The sequence below is a fragment of the Pantherophis guttatus genome, chromosome 14, assembly GCF_059756535.1.
Source record: "Pantherophis guttatus breed Tessera chromosome 14, ASM5975653v1, whole genome shotgun sequence".
Classification (NCBI taxonomy): domain Eukaryota; kingdom Metazoa; phylum Chordata; class Lepidosauria; order Squamata; family Colubridae; genus Pantherophis; species Pantherophis guttatus.
In genome coordinates, this window is record NC_142076.1 from 7,860,558 (window position 1) to 7,873,806 (window position 13,249).

The 13,249-nt window shown below is 39.9% G+C and overlaps 1 protein-coding gene across 17 annotated transcripts in view; it reads right to left on the reverse strand.

Annotated features, from left to right (window-relative positions):
- The window catches only part of RBFOX1 (RNA binding fox-1 homolog 1), a 2,479,215-nt gene that overhangs the window by 1,423,563 nt on the left and 1,042,403 nt on the right, over nt 1–13,249 (reverse strand). For 16 of the 17 annotated variants that reach the window (XR_015729837.1, XR_015729838.1, XM_087878443.1 and 13 more), the window contains one exon: nt 2,102–2,164. Coding sequence is in view for 15 of the 17 variants with exons in the window: in XM_087878443.1 (XP_087734569.1) it covers nt 2,102–2,164 (63 nt within the window). In the remaining 2 variants the exon portion in view is untranslated. The remainder of the gene's footprint in view (nt 1–2,101; nt 2,165–13,249) is intronic. The other variant, XM_060692977.2, reaches the window with a different exon arrangement.

Below are 13,249 nucleotides of genomic sequence, written 5' to 3' on the forward strand. Positions count from 1 at the left end.
TTTCAGTGCCGTTGTCTATGGAGATTCTCCGTCATCCAGGTCACGGGTGGCCCAAAGGTGCTTTTTCAAGAGGCAACTGGACTTTCTGGTTTTTCTCTGAAGATGTTTCACTTCTCATCCAAGAAGCTCAGAGCTGAAGAAGCTTCTTGGATGAGAAGCGAAACATCTTCAAAGAAAAACAAGAAAGACCAGTTGCTTCTTGAAAAAGCAGCTTTCAGTGCAATTGTAATTTTGAGCGGTCACAAAATGAAGGTAAATCAAGGACTACCTGCGACTAAGCCAAATCCTTGAATTTAAACTAAAAGACCATGAAAAATGCTTTAGTACTCACAGATAAGCCAACCCTTGAAATGTTTGTATGTATGTATGTATGTATGTATGTATGTATGTATGTATGTATGTATGTATGTATTTATTTATTTATTTATTTATTTATTTATTTATTTATTTATTTATTTATTTATTTATTTATTGGTTCGATTTATATGCTGCCCTTCTCCGGAGACTCAGGGCGGCTTACAATGCGTTAAGCAATAGCCTTCATACTTTTGTATGTACCTGCTTAGTAGGGCTTTCGGCGCCCCCTAAGCGGTATTCTTTTTTAAACAAAGTCAGCTTATTGCCCACACAATCCGGGTCCTCATTTTACCTACCTCGGAAGGATGGAAGGCTGAATCAACCTTGAGCCTGGTGAGATTTGAACTCGCAGTAATTGCAGGCAGCTGGCAGTTAAGTGCTATTTAACAGCACTTTAGTCCACTGCGCCACCAAGGCTCTTTTATGTGTTAATAGTCACAATTGGCTTTTCTAAGAGTGGTCCATTGTCCATGCTATTTTGGTTAAATATGCAAGGATTGACTTATATGCAGATGGGCATATCCACAAGCATTTATGGATATTGCAGTATACTGGGGAAAAACCTAAGACGGCCAAAGTTGACACTTAACTATTTAAAATTTCAGATTTTCCATTTGGGCTTTTTCTGAACTGTAAGGATCAAACTATGGTAAAATTATTTCTGTGGGGATTTAATCCAACTCTTTTGTTGTTGTGTGTGTGGGTTCTTTTTCCACACTATTATTAAATCTATGCTGTCCTTTTTAAGGTAGAATGTAGACAATACACAACATTCTAAGTCTAGAATTTTGTATGGAGCCACTGCAATGCCTTAACGATCACAAGGAAATTGGTGAATTTAATGTGTTGTTTTTATAAATATATAGAACGATTTCTAAAAAGTAAGAATTGCACACACATTTTACAAAAGCCAATGCCTTCATATCAAACAGCAACAATTCACATCATGTCTACCCAAAATCTAGGGGGAAGAACGGCATCTGAAAGCTGCCAACAAAACAAAATACTTTTGCTTTTTCTCCACAAATACCAGGACACAACTTTGTTAAACCCTGAGGGAACAAGGAAGAACTAACACTTTATCAAAGTTATAACAGTTCAGGAATTGACCACTGAAAAAGGTCCTTCAAAAGTCCCAAAATCTTGGCTGATAGTATTGAAACTACTGTTTATAGTTTTCCACCTTGAAATATACTGGAAACATGGCATACATTTGATCAATCCAAACTTGCTGAATCTAATCTAATCTAATCTAATCTAATCTAAACTAATCTAATCTAATCTAATCTAATCTAATCTAATCTAATCTAATTCTCATTTATTTGCACTGAATTGAGAGAATTAACTATGGACAACAAAGACAATCCTATATCAGTAAATTCCAGAGAACCATCAACAAATTAGTCCAAAACAACTGGACGGATACAAATATTACTCTGGGTGATTTTTGTTAAAAGGGAGCTTTAAAAATATACATGTGAGAAAAATAAAATAATATGCTTGGATTAACAAATCCTGAAAGCAAGACTTTCTCTTCTTTCTAGTAGAGAACCATTCAGAAAAATAATTACTACATAGAATTGATAAATCCGTAAACAACTCAGTGTATCATATAGTTTTTCTGTTATAATACATTTTCATTGTAATTTTGTCTTTCTCTCTGTGTGTGCATGCTAGTAAAATGAGACTTAAGAATCATAAGAATTAAATAGCATAGTAATATGAAAAGAACTTTTACACTTACAGAAATAATGCTTCGCTCAAGAAAACTGTAACTTCCACTTACATTGGGCTTCTCTACGGTTTCCTAAAATAAAACACAGAATGCAATGCATTATTTCTTTTCATACTATCTTTCCTGTGATCCCCAGACCCTTAGAGCACTTGCGTTAAAAGAAAACTTACGGACATAAAACTTATTTTATTATAAATATTAAAAAGGGCAAGAGATGATGGATAGAGATAGAATATCTCTCAATATGGCAATTGCATTATTAGGGATTAGAAAATAGAGATAGAAAGTAGAAAATGGGAAAATAGTATTATATATATATAAAAAACAGAATACATTATAATTATTATCTACATGTAAATGTTAGAAGTTGAAAAAATATTATTATGCATACATAAACAGTATTATTATTATTAGCATTATGTATACAATACTTAGACACAGACAATACACTGTTCCCCAAGCACATAATGTTAAAGAAAAAACTATAAATAAAATTATATATACACATACTGTGTTTCCCCGAAAATAAGACCCTGTCTTATATTTTGTGCACACACACACAGACACATATATAAATAATGAGGGAAAGAGAAAAAGATCAGGAATTAGATTTAACCTGATTTATTTATTCCCACACATTATCCACCTGGAGATGACGGGCCAAGGTTATTTTAACACAGAAACCAATTTATCATACATTTTCCCTGCATTCTTATTAAGCACAGGAAGTTTGTTTCCTTGGAAGAATCTCATGGGAGAATTAAAAGTAATTTCTGAGCAGAAAGAGAAAAAGAATGTCTGAATTAGTGTGCAGCCATGCATATGTATGTGTCCCATTCCTAGTAAAGGAGTCAGCGTTCCAAGCAATGAACCCATAGAAAGCAGAACTCAAAGGCAGGCGAATCCCTCAAAGAACAATTTATTGAATACATCATATTGGCACAACTGGTGAAAGCCGACTCTGAAAGTTCCTGCAGCTTTCAGCTAATTAAAAAGTAAAAGTTTCCCCTTTCCCCCCATGTCACAGTTCACACTGTCCAATCAAGGTGCTGGCCAGTTGCTTGGTTACTTCGCTCCTCCTCTGGCCAGCCACCTGTGAGAATGTCCTTGGTTCCCACAGGAAAAGGATATTGTTTTGGCTACAAAACTGCATCTAACTATTTCCTCCCTCCCTCCGTTGTGTGGCAACCCTGAAGCCTCTAAGATGGCCTCAGCCAGGTTCGCTTCAGGGTTGACAAAAGGATGACTAAAAATTTCACTAATCTGCATTATTTAAGTGAAATATTCAATTTGCACTTGTCCTATTTTTATAGGTTGACACAACAATATGTTTCCCAATAGTTGCCATATTCCACTTCATATGAAAATAGAAGGAAGTTTAAATCTTCACTTGGCACAAATGGGAAAAAATATTTTTGTTCAAAGAAAATGTATAAAAAAACATATCTTGGAGAAAATAAATATCACCGGTCCTGTCAACAGAGATTCTCTGTCATTCAGGTCATGATTGTCCCAAAGGTGCTTTTTTTTGAAAAAGCACTTCAATTTGAAAAAGCACCTTCAATTTTGAAAAAGCACCTTCGGAATATCACTAGTCCTGTCTTGTTCTTAAGACTGCAGTCAGATGTGGAAACACGATGGGATGTACTGATGAACTAAGTGAAATTGGCAAAGATTTAGAATGACGTGTCCATTCTTATTAAGAAATGGTTGGTAAAATCGGCTCCTGTGTTTTGGAATGAGCTAAGCATTTGTGCAAAGCCAAAGGGTTACAATTATCATCAGGGGTGAGCTTCAAAAACTTTAGCAAGGGGTTCTCTGTCCAGTTGCTGGGTGGGCGTGGCCATGGTGGGTGTGGCCTAGTTGGCCTCCTGCACTATGGCAGAGAGGGGCGCATTTTTGCCCTCCCTGGGTTCCGGAGGCATTCCTCGAGCCTCTGGGATGGTGAAAATAGCCTCCCCAGGCTCCGGAGGCCCAAACTTCTGGTAGGCCCATTTTTCGCCATTCCCGAGCCTCCGTACATGCCTGCACTTACCTGTATCCAAAATGGGCCATGTGGGGACTCCTGGGAGGGGAGGAGTGAGTGGGGCCAGCCAGGAGAGGGATTTGGGGGTTCTCCGAACTGCACAGAATCTTAGCTAGAGGTTCTCTTGAACCCCTGCGAAACCCCAGGAGCCCACCCCTGATTATCACAATGGAAAGGCAAAACACTAGTGTACAATTCAGTGTTCCCTATTTTTGTTTTGGTCTAATAAACTTACTGATATTCTGCTGAGGATTTTACAGAAAAAAATATCTAGATTTATGCACAAGTTTCTCCCTCCCTTTCTTGGTCTCTGCATTAGCGTTTATAATTTAATTGCTTGAAAAAAATAAGTTTGAAAGAAATCAGTGGCTAGTAAAACAAGGTATCTGTTTCTTTTTCAATACCATGGCTGGCTAAACACCCACATCTTTAAAAAAAAACAGCAATCTGCCTGGATGTTTGAGATCCACAATGCTGATGGTACACAAAAGAAGGCTAATAAACACCAGTTAGATGTAGAAAATATATGCAAAATTAATTCTGTGTCTCATACATTTAATCCAATCTTAAAAACAAACAAACAAGAAAGTGGTAAAATGAGGCAAATAGACAGTTGTTGATCATTTAAATGTCTTCTTCCAAAGTACAGTTATATAATGCTATCAAAGGTCTATAATTAGACAACTCAGGAATATTACTGTGCTTTGAGGCAACCCAATCAATGTTGTTTGGGTTTGGGTTTAATTTCCTGTCAGCCTTACTAATGTTCAGGCCGTGGTATAACTCTGATTAAAAATAATCTTCCCAATTATAGTTTGGTACGAGCCAAAACTGCCATGTGTTTTCTCGGCTAACCTCTACGTTTCTGGCAGTGGTAATTGTGTTTGTGGCAGGTACAAGATCTGTAAATGAAAACCCAGGGGACACATTCAGACATCCAGCTCCCCAAGCCTTGCCCATCTCTCTTAATTTGCACGGTCTTTCAAACGGAGATGGCCTCCTATGATCTGAAAAGAAAATCTTCAGAACCAGCAGGTCAAGTGAGGAGAAGAAAATGTGCATGGAGGTGGGAGCCTAGAGTGGGAATATTGATTAAAAAAGAAAGACAGATGGAGCCCATATCTGGGACTTTAAATATGCTATATAAAAACCACGGTGGCACAGTGGTTAGAGTGCAGTACTACAGGCTACTTCTGCTAACTGCCGGCTGACTGCAATTCGGCGGTTCGAATCTCACCAGGCTCAAGGTTGACTCAGCCTTCCATCCTTCCGAGGTTGATGAAATGAAGACCCAGATTGTTGGGGGCAAGAGGCTGACTTTGTAAACCGCTTAGAGAGGGCTGTGAAGCACTGTAAAGCGGTATATAAGTCTAAGTGCTATTGTTATTGCTATAGTTACAGTGATCTTTGGCTAGTGTCTCAACATGTTCATTGTAAAGGTAAAGGTTCCCCTCGCACATACATGCTAGTCGTTCCTGACTCTAGGGGGTTGTGCTCATCTCTGTTTCTAAGATGAAAAGCCAGCACTGTCTGATGACAATTCTGTTGTCATGTGGCCGGCATAAAGGAGCCTGAGTGGCGTAGGAGGCTAATGCCACCTAAGGCAGCATTTAATATCCAGCTGCCTGCAATTACTGCGAGTTCAATTCTCACCAGGCTCAAGGTCGACTCAGCCTTCCATCCTTTCTAAGGTGGGTAAATTGAGGACCCAGTTTGTGGGGGCAATAAGCTGACTTTGTATAAATATACAAAAGGATGAAGGCTATTGCTTAACGCATTGTAAGCCGCCCTGAGTCTCCGGAGAAGGGCGGCATATAAATCAAATTAAAAAATAATAATAATAATAACTAAACACCAAAGGCGCAAGGAACATTGTTACCTTCCCACCAAGGTGGTCCCTATTTTTCTACTTGCATTTTTACATGCTTCCTAACTGCTAGGTTGGCAGAAGCTGAGGCAAATAATGGGAGCTTACTCCATTACATGGCGCTAGGGATTTGAACCACCGAACTGCCGACCTTTCTGATTGACAAGCTCAATGTCTTAGCCACTGAGCCTCCGCGTCCCCTATGTTCATTGTAGTTCCACTTTAATAAAACAACAGCATTGGAAGGGACCTTGGAGGTCTTCTAGTCCAACCCCACCCCATCCAATAAGAGACACTATACCATTTCAGACAGGTCTCTTCTTATAAACCTCCAGGGATGGAGCACCCACAACTTCTGGAGGCAAACTGTTCCCTGATTAATTGTTCTCATTGTCAGGAAATTTCTCCTTAGTTCTAGGCTGGAGCTTCCCTTGATTAGTTTCCATCCATTGCTTCTTAACCTGCCTTCAGCTGCTTTTGATTGCTGTTAAACCTTATCTAGTTCTAAACTGAGGTCGACAGTTGAGAAGTTTCCTTAGCCATAAATCAGTTAAATTGAACCTTCACATGTCAACTTGGTTTTTTTGCACCTGACAATACTATTCTGATAGCTGAAAATACAAATAATGTGCAAGCCTTAGTAATTAAAGTCAAGGAGTATACTAACAAATGGATCACAGTTCAATGTAATACGCTTGCTGGGTAGCAATGAAATGCTTGGAAACGTTCTTCAGATGCCAAGCCATACTACAAAGATCAGGATTTTAAACACAGTGGTTTTCCCAGTGACATTCCAGCAAAAGTGGAACTTTGGCGGAGGATTGAAAATATATTGGTGCTTTTGAAAGTTGGACTTTAAAAAGAAGCTGGATAGAAAGAGTTTTTGAAATTTGGTGTTGGAAAAAAGTCATGATAATATCATGGACAGCCAAGAAAATGAACAAATAGCCTGGTGGTGCAGCAGACTAAAGCACTGTTATTAACATCAAGCTGTCTGCAATTACTGTAAGTTCAAATCTCACCAGGCTCAAGGTTGACTCAGCCTTCCATCCTTTCTAAGGTAGGTAAAATGAGGACCCAGATTGTGGGGGCAATAAACTGACTTTGTATAAATATACAAAAGTATGAAAGCTATTGCTTAATGCATTGTAAGCCGCCCTGAGTCTCCGGAGAAGGGCGGCATATAAATCAAATTTTTTTTTTTTAAAAAAAGGATCATAGCAGTGGTAAAATCCATTTTTTTTTACTACCGGTTCTGTGGGGGTGGCTTGGTGGCTTGGTGGGCATGGCTTGGTGGGCGTGACAGGGGAAGGATACTACAAACTCTCCATTCCCACCCCACTCTGGGGCCAGCCAGAGGTGGTATTTGCCTATTCTCCGAACTGCTCAAAATTTCTGCTACCAGTTCTCCAGAACCTGTCAGAACCTGCTGGATTTCACCCCTGGATCATAGTCATGTCAGAGTTTTTGCCTGTGAAACAAATAATTAGATTCATATTTTGGACATATAATGCAAAGATCTCGCTCCCTTGATGAGTCCATAATTCTGAATAAAGTGGAAGAAAAGAGAAGATCATGACCAGCAGCAGAGCGGATAGACTCAATTACGGTAATGATGAAGACCAGCTTTGAGCACCGATCATCCTGCAGAAGATCTATCTATATGGTCCCTAAGGGATGACACAGGCTAGACGGCACAACATTAATAAAAATACAGTGCAGTATTTGAGCAATTCCTCTCTAAAATTAGTAAGGTCCTGTGACATCAGTCTTTTGGAAGCAAGATCAGAGGACACTCCAGAGAGCATGAAAATAAGATTTCTGACCAAATATTTATTTCTCAACAGGTAAACTACCCTAAATCACCACTTCCTTAGGATCTTGCGAAAAAATAAAGTGGAACAACAACTGATGACCTCTTTTTACCGATCCACAATAGAAAGTGTCCTCACTCATGGAGTTACAGTGTGGTATGCTGGCTTGACAGCCGCGGATAGAAATACACTACAGAGGGTGGTGAACATGGCACAAAATATTGTGGGCTGCCCCTTGATACCACTAGATGACATAGCTAGGTCTCGCTGCCTTAGAAGAGTGAGGAAAATCCTCAGGAATGATCCACACCCTGGTCAGCACCTCTTTATTCTCCTGCCCTCGGGAAGGAGATACAGAAGCATAGCCAGACACACAAATGGGCTGAAGAACAGTCTTTATCCGTGGGCTGTCAGACTCCTTTTTTTAGTTTATAAACAAACAAAGATACAATACATAATCAATCATTCAGTGTTACATCTAGATGTTTCTGTTGTGTCTCCATCTTCTTCTTCTTACTCCTCCGATCTTCATCGTTTATTTTTCCCATTTCTTTATTATAACATTCTCCCCATACTTCATTTATTATAACATTTTCTTGTTTACTATTAATACATTTATCTATATCTCTTCTCTAACCAATTGTAAAACTGTCTCCATACCTTGCAATATTCCGAATCCTCTCTTTCTTTAATGATCAAAATCAGTCTATTCATTTCTGCACAATCTAATATTTTCTTAATTACTTCGTCTTCTGAAGGGATTTTCTCTACTTTCCATCTTTGCGCAAATACTATTCTCACTGCAGTTATTACCTGTATAATCAAATATACCTTTTCTTTTCTAATTTTCTCTGGAAAGATACCCAATAGGAACAGTTCAGGTTTTAAATACATATGTTGTTCAAGCATTTTTTCTAACCATGTTTTTGGCTGTCAGACTCCTGAATGAAAAATAACTACAACAACATAGTACAATTGACTTGCGGGGACGGCGCGACGTGCAATAAATTCTCATGATGCCATAGGATTGGGTGTTTGTTTGTTAGAAGGATTCACTGGGCTAGGGATTTTCTTTTTGTCTTTCACTGTGAGTTGTATTGTTTTGGGGGGTGCACGAAGGGAGGCTCAGCCAATCTCATTGTACACATGTTGTACTCTTGACAACAAAGGCTTGAATTGAATTACGGTAAGCATATGTATCAGGATTAAATAATAATAATAATAAATAATAATAAAAATAGAAAGGCGAGGTTGCAGGTGGATCTTTCAACATCCCATTTCTACATCTGTCTGGAACCTGCACTGCATATCGGACATACAGTAAATACAATTGAGATATTTTACAAGAAGAGTCCTCCATTCTTCTAACCGCAATAAAATACCTTATGCCACCAGACTCCACATTTTGGGCTTAGGCAACTTAGAACTACGCCGACTTCAGTCTGACCTAAGTACACAAAATTATCTGCCACAATGTCCTTCCTGTCAACGATTACTTCAGCTTCAACCACAACAATACATGAGCAAATAATAGATACAAATTCAAGGTAAACCTCAAGGTAAGAAAATATGACTTCAGTAACAGAGTGGTCAATGCCTGGAATGCACTACCTGACTCTGTAGTTACTTCCCCAAACCCCCAAAACTTTAACCTACTGTTAAACTTTAACCAACAGTCTACTGTTGACCTCACCCCATTCCTAAGAGGTCTGTAAGGGGCGTGCATAAGCGCACCAGCGTGCCTTCCATCCCTGTCCTAATATTCCTTTTTACTTACTCTTTTCATGTATTCAAATTATGTTTATACTTTTACCTGTTATCTTATATATGCTTGACAAAATAAACTTATGACTTATGACCAATGCTCCTCTCTAGTTAACTGTTCTGAAAATTAATCCTATTGCCATGTTTGTCTCTCTCTCTGTCATACTCCTTAGAACTACACCTACACATGTTTGCATTTGTTTTTTCATTACCAATATCCCTGATGGATAAGGTAGTGTATTACTCACTCCTTGAACTCAGGGCTATTCACATTCCTTTGGAGAGCGTGAATAGGCCATATTCACCTATTTATAGAGCAATTCAAGGAACTACAGTACACATTTATAGCTACACTTATTTTTTCCCCCTTTATTTGCTTTACTATTATAGACCAAAATTCAACCTAAAACCTGAAATAAGGTACTTCAAAACAAGTTAGCGAAAGGATAACATATTTTTTATTTATTTGTATCTTGCCTTGATCGTTTTTACAAATAACTCAAGGTAGCGAACGTTGGCAAAACACCTTTCTCCTCCTATTTTTCTCCACAACAACAACAACCTTGTGAGGTGGGTTGAGCTGAAAGAGAGTGACTGGCCCAAAGTCACCCAGCTGGCTTTTATAATTTAGGCAGGACTAGAACTCATCTTCTCCTTTGTGATCGGTCCAAAGTCTCCCATCTGACTTTTATAGCTTAGGCAGGACTAGAACTCGCCATCTCCTGGTGATTGGCTCAATGCTACCCAGACGGCTTTCATGTCTAAGGCGAGACTAGAACTCATGGTCTCCTTGTGATTCTTCCAAAGTCTCCCATCTGACTTTTATAGCTTAGACTAGAAGTCACCATCTCCTGGTGATTGACTCGAAAGCACCCAGATGGCTTTCATGGCTAAGGCGAGACTAGAACTCATTTTCTCCTTGTGATTGGCTCAAAAGTGTTCTGACCTAGGCTTCCCCGGCAGCATGAAGCCGAATCCTCGTCCCGATAAACCCCTTTTATTTTATTGAATTACAGTGAATTCCTCTCCAGCAAAGTCTTTCCTGTCCCACAGTCTTTCAAGATAGCTCACAGTTACCGACCTTTATCAGGCTTGAGAGTGGCCAGGCCGATATCATTCAGACTCCATATTGTAACCGACAATACTTGGCAAGAATGCAGGAACAGATCTTCACCCAAATGAACTAATTGTCTCCTGCAAACTCCCCTCCCCTTCACTCCTCTTTATTCCCTGCGGGAGGGGCCATTCACTGTCCACCTGTGGCTTTACTCCTGAGTCGATCCTTGTTCCTTAGATGTTCCCTTCTCCTGGCAGCTCTGCACATGCACACACTGGGAGCAGGATCCAGCTGTTCTTCTGCCCCACTGATGTCCGACTCCAAAGGCAGCTGACAACTGTCAGATGGCCCTGGCTCCCTCTCTGCCTCCAACACAGAGCACCTATCAGAGCCTTCCCCAGACTCCAGGACTGGCCCTTGTTCCTCCCCAACCTCCTCAGTGTCTGAATCTGCGGCCAAATCCGCTGGCAGATGGAGGGCCACAACTAAAAGCACACAGATGGCTTTCATGGATAAGGTGAGACTTGGCAAAGTTGAGTTCTTTTCCCTTGAAAAGTCTTGGGAGAGAGAAAAAAATGTAATAATATTATCCCTCATATCAGGAATAACTACAATAGAGCTTGGAGGTAGGAGTGGGGACAGTGGAAACACCTTCTACTGAGGTTCCTTTTTATACCTTTTCTGGCAGGCAAATTCTCTGCAGCTCTCAGGGCCGATGAAACCAGACTTGGCATCCTCCAAACATGGAAGAGAGAAAGGCAGCTGTGCACTTTTGCTGCACTAGGTAGTTTTGTAACTTTTCCCACCCACCCCCAAGTATTCAATTGTTTGTTTATAATTATAGATATGAATACCCTCGCCCATTCACATAATTGCCGCCATCTGTTCAAACTGGCATATTTCTGGATCAAGTGAACTATTTTTTTCCAAAAACTACCAAAAGCAAACAAATAAATGGAAACTCCGTTGTCCTGTCAACACAGAGAAAGTGGCCACACTAAGTTGTTTGGCAACTTGCAGCAAACTCGGTGAAATAACGTCTAACTCCCGTTCTGACCAGCAAGCCCCAACAGACCTAAATAATTTTATTAATGTGATTAAATTATTCAAAGGCACCAGGGCTCCATTTTCAGGTCCTGAAATTTTAATTGCATCACCAGGATCCGCCAGCAGAGCTCTGACCTTGATATACGCAATTTGTGGGAAATGAAATATTGTATAGAGTAGATGCATTATTCTCCAACTAGTTTTCAATTTAGTGCTGTTCCACATCATCGTATGGCGAAGATAAGTGTTAGGAAATCACAATTGTTTTTTTTTCCCCCCATTCATCAGTGTTTTATATCAACACCTATTTTTCAGGGCCATGTTTCCTTTTTTTTCTGTTTCTATTATCAAGATTAATAACCCCACAATGTACAGAGGGACAAACCAGACTGGGGGAAAAAAGGGAAGGAGAAAGAGCATAATTTACTTTTCTGGATTACTATTTCATTTACACTGCTGAGGAGGTCCAACTTTTCTGCTTCATAATTTACCATTTCACCCATCAAGGAGCGTTAAAGCCAATGAACCCCTTCCATTTTTAACCACTTCTCGCTGGGCTGTTGTCAGGTGAAATAATCCCTAATGCGGCATAATGAATATATAAATGAAATTTGTATTTTGAAAGGCTGCTCCGCTGTTTTAAATATATGTTCAGACTGCAGAAGTCTGAGTAAGACCAAACATCCAGTCAACAGTGTCAGAGAGAATCACTGCTCCATTCCTAAGAATTGGGCTCCTCACTCTTCCACAAAATCAATCCAAGAAGATCAGTGGTGGGTTTCACATTATGTTACTACTGGTTCCCCCCCCCGCTTGCTTCATGCGCATGCATGCCTGATTCACACACATGCCTGCCTTCCACGCATGCGCCCGGCCTTCCATGCATGTGCTGTGCTCTCTCACACACTTTTTGTGTATATGCCTAGCCTCAAAACGTGCCTAAATAGGATGGCACAGAGCCGGGGTGGGCAGGTGGGCGGGCACACCCACGATTTCTGCTACCGGTTCGAGTGAACTGATCTGAACTGGCTGAATGCCACCTCTGAAGAGGATGCTTTTCTTGCTTGAAGTCTTATCAAAGTGAGGCACCTCTTCAAGGCTTCCCACCACTCTTATCATTTACACTCTCTTTTACTGAAACTGTGAAGCCTTTAAAAATGCATGCAGACCAAGCAATATAGACATTGGATTGGGCCGATTAACACTAATGCTCCTTAGCAAGGCAAATTAAGGGTAGATTTATCTGCGGAACCAGATGGTTATTTAAAAATGAATGGGAGTGATAGGCAGAGCTCTAGAAATTGAAAACTGGCTTCATTGAAATAAACAACATGCCTTGCTTTTTAGTTTGGGATGGATTCCCATCAAATTGCCGTGGAGCCCCAATAAAGCACTGTTTGAAAAACAGTTAAATACTTTAACGTACTTCAGTGACAATCCCTGTTTTTGTTTTGTTTTTTAAAAAACATATATTACACCTGACATTTGTCACATCCTATAACACAGGGACAATCTAAACTAGGAGTGTCAAATTCAAGGCCCAGGGGATGCGTCCAACCCGTGGGGTGGTTAGATCTGGTCC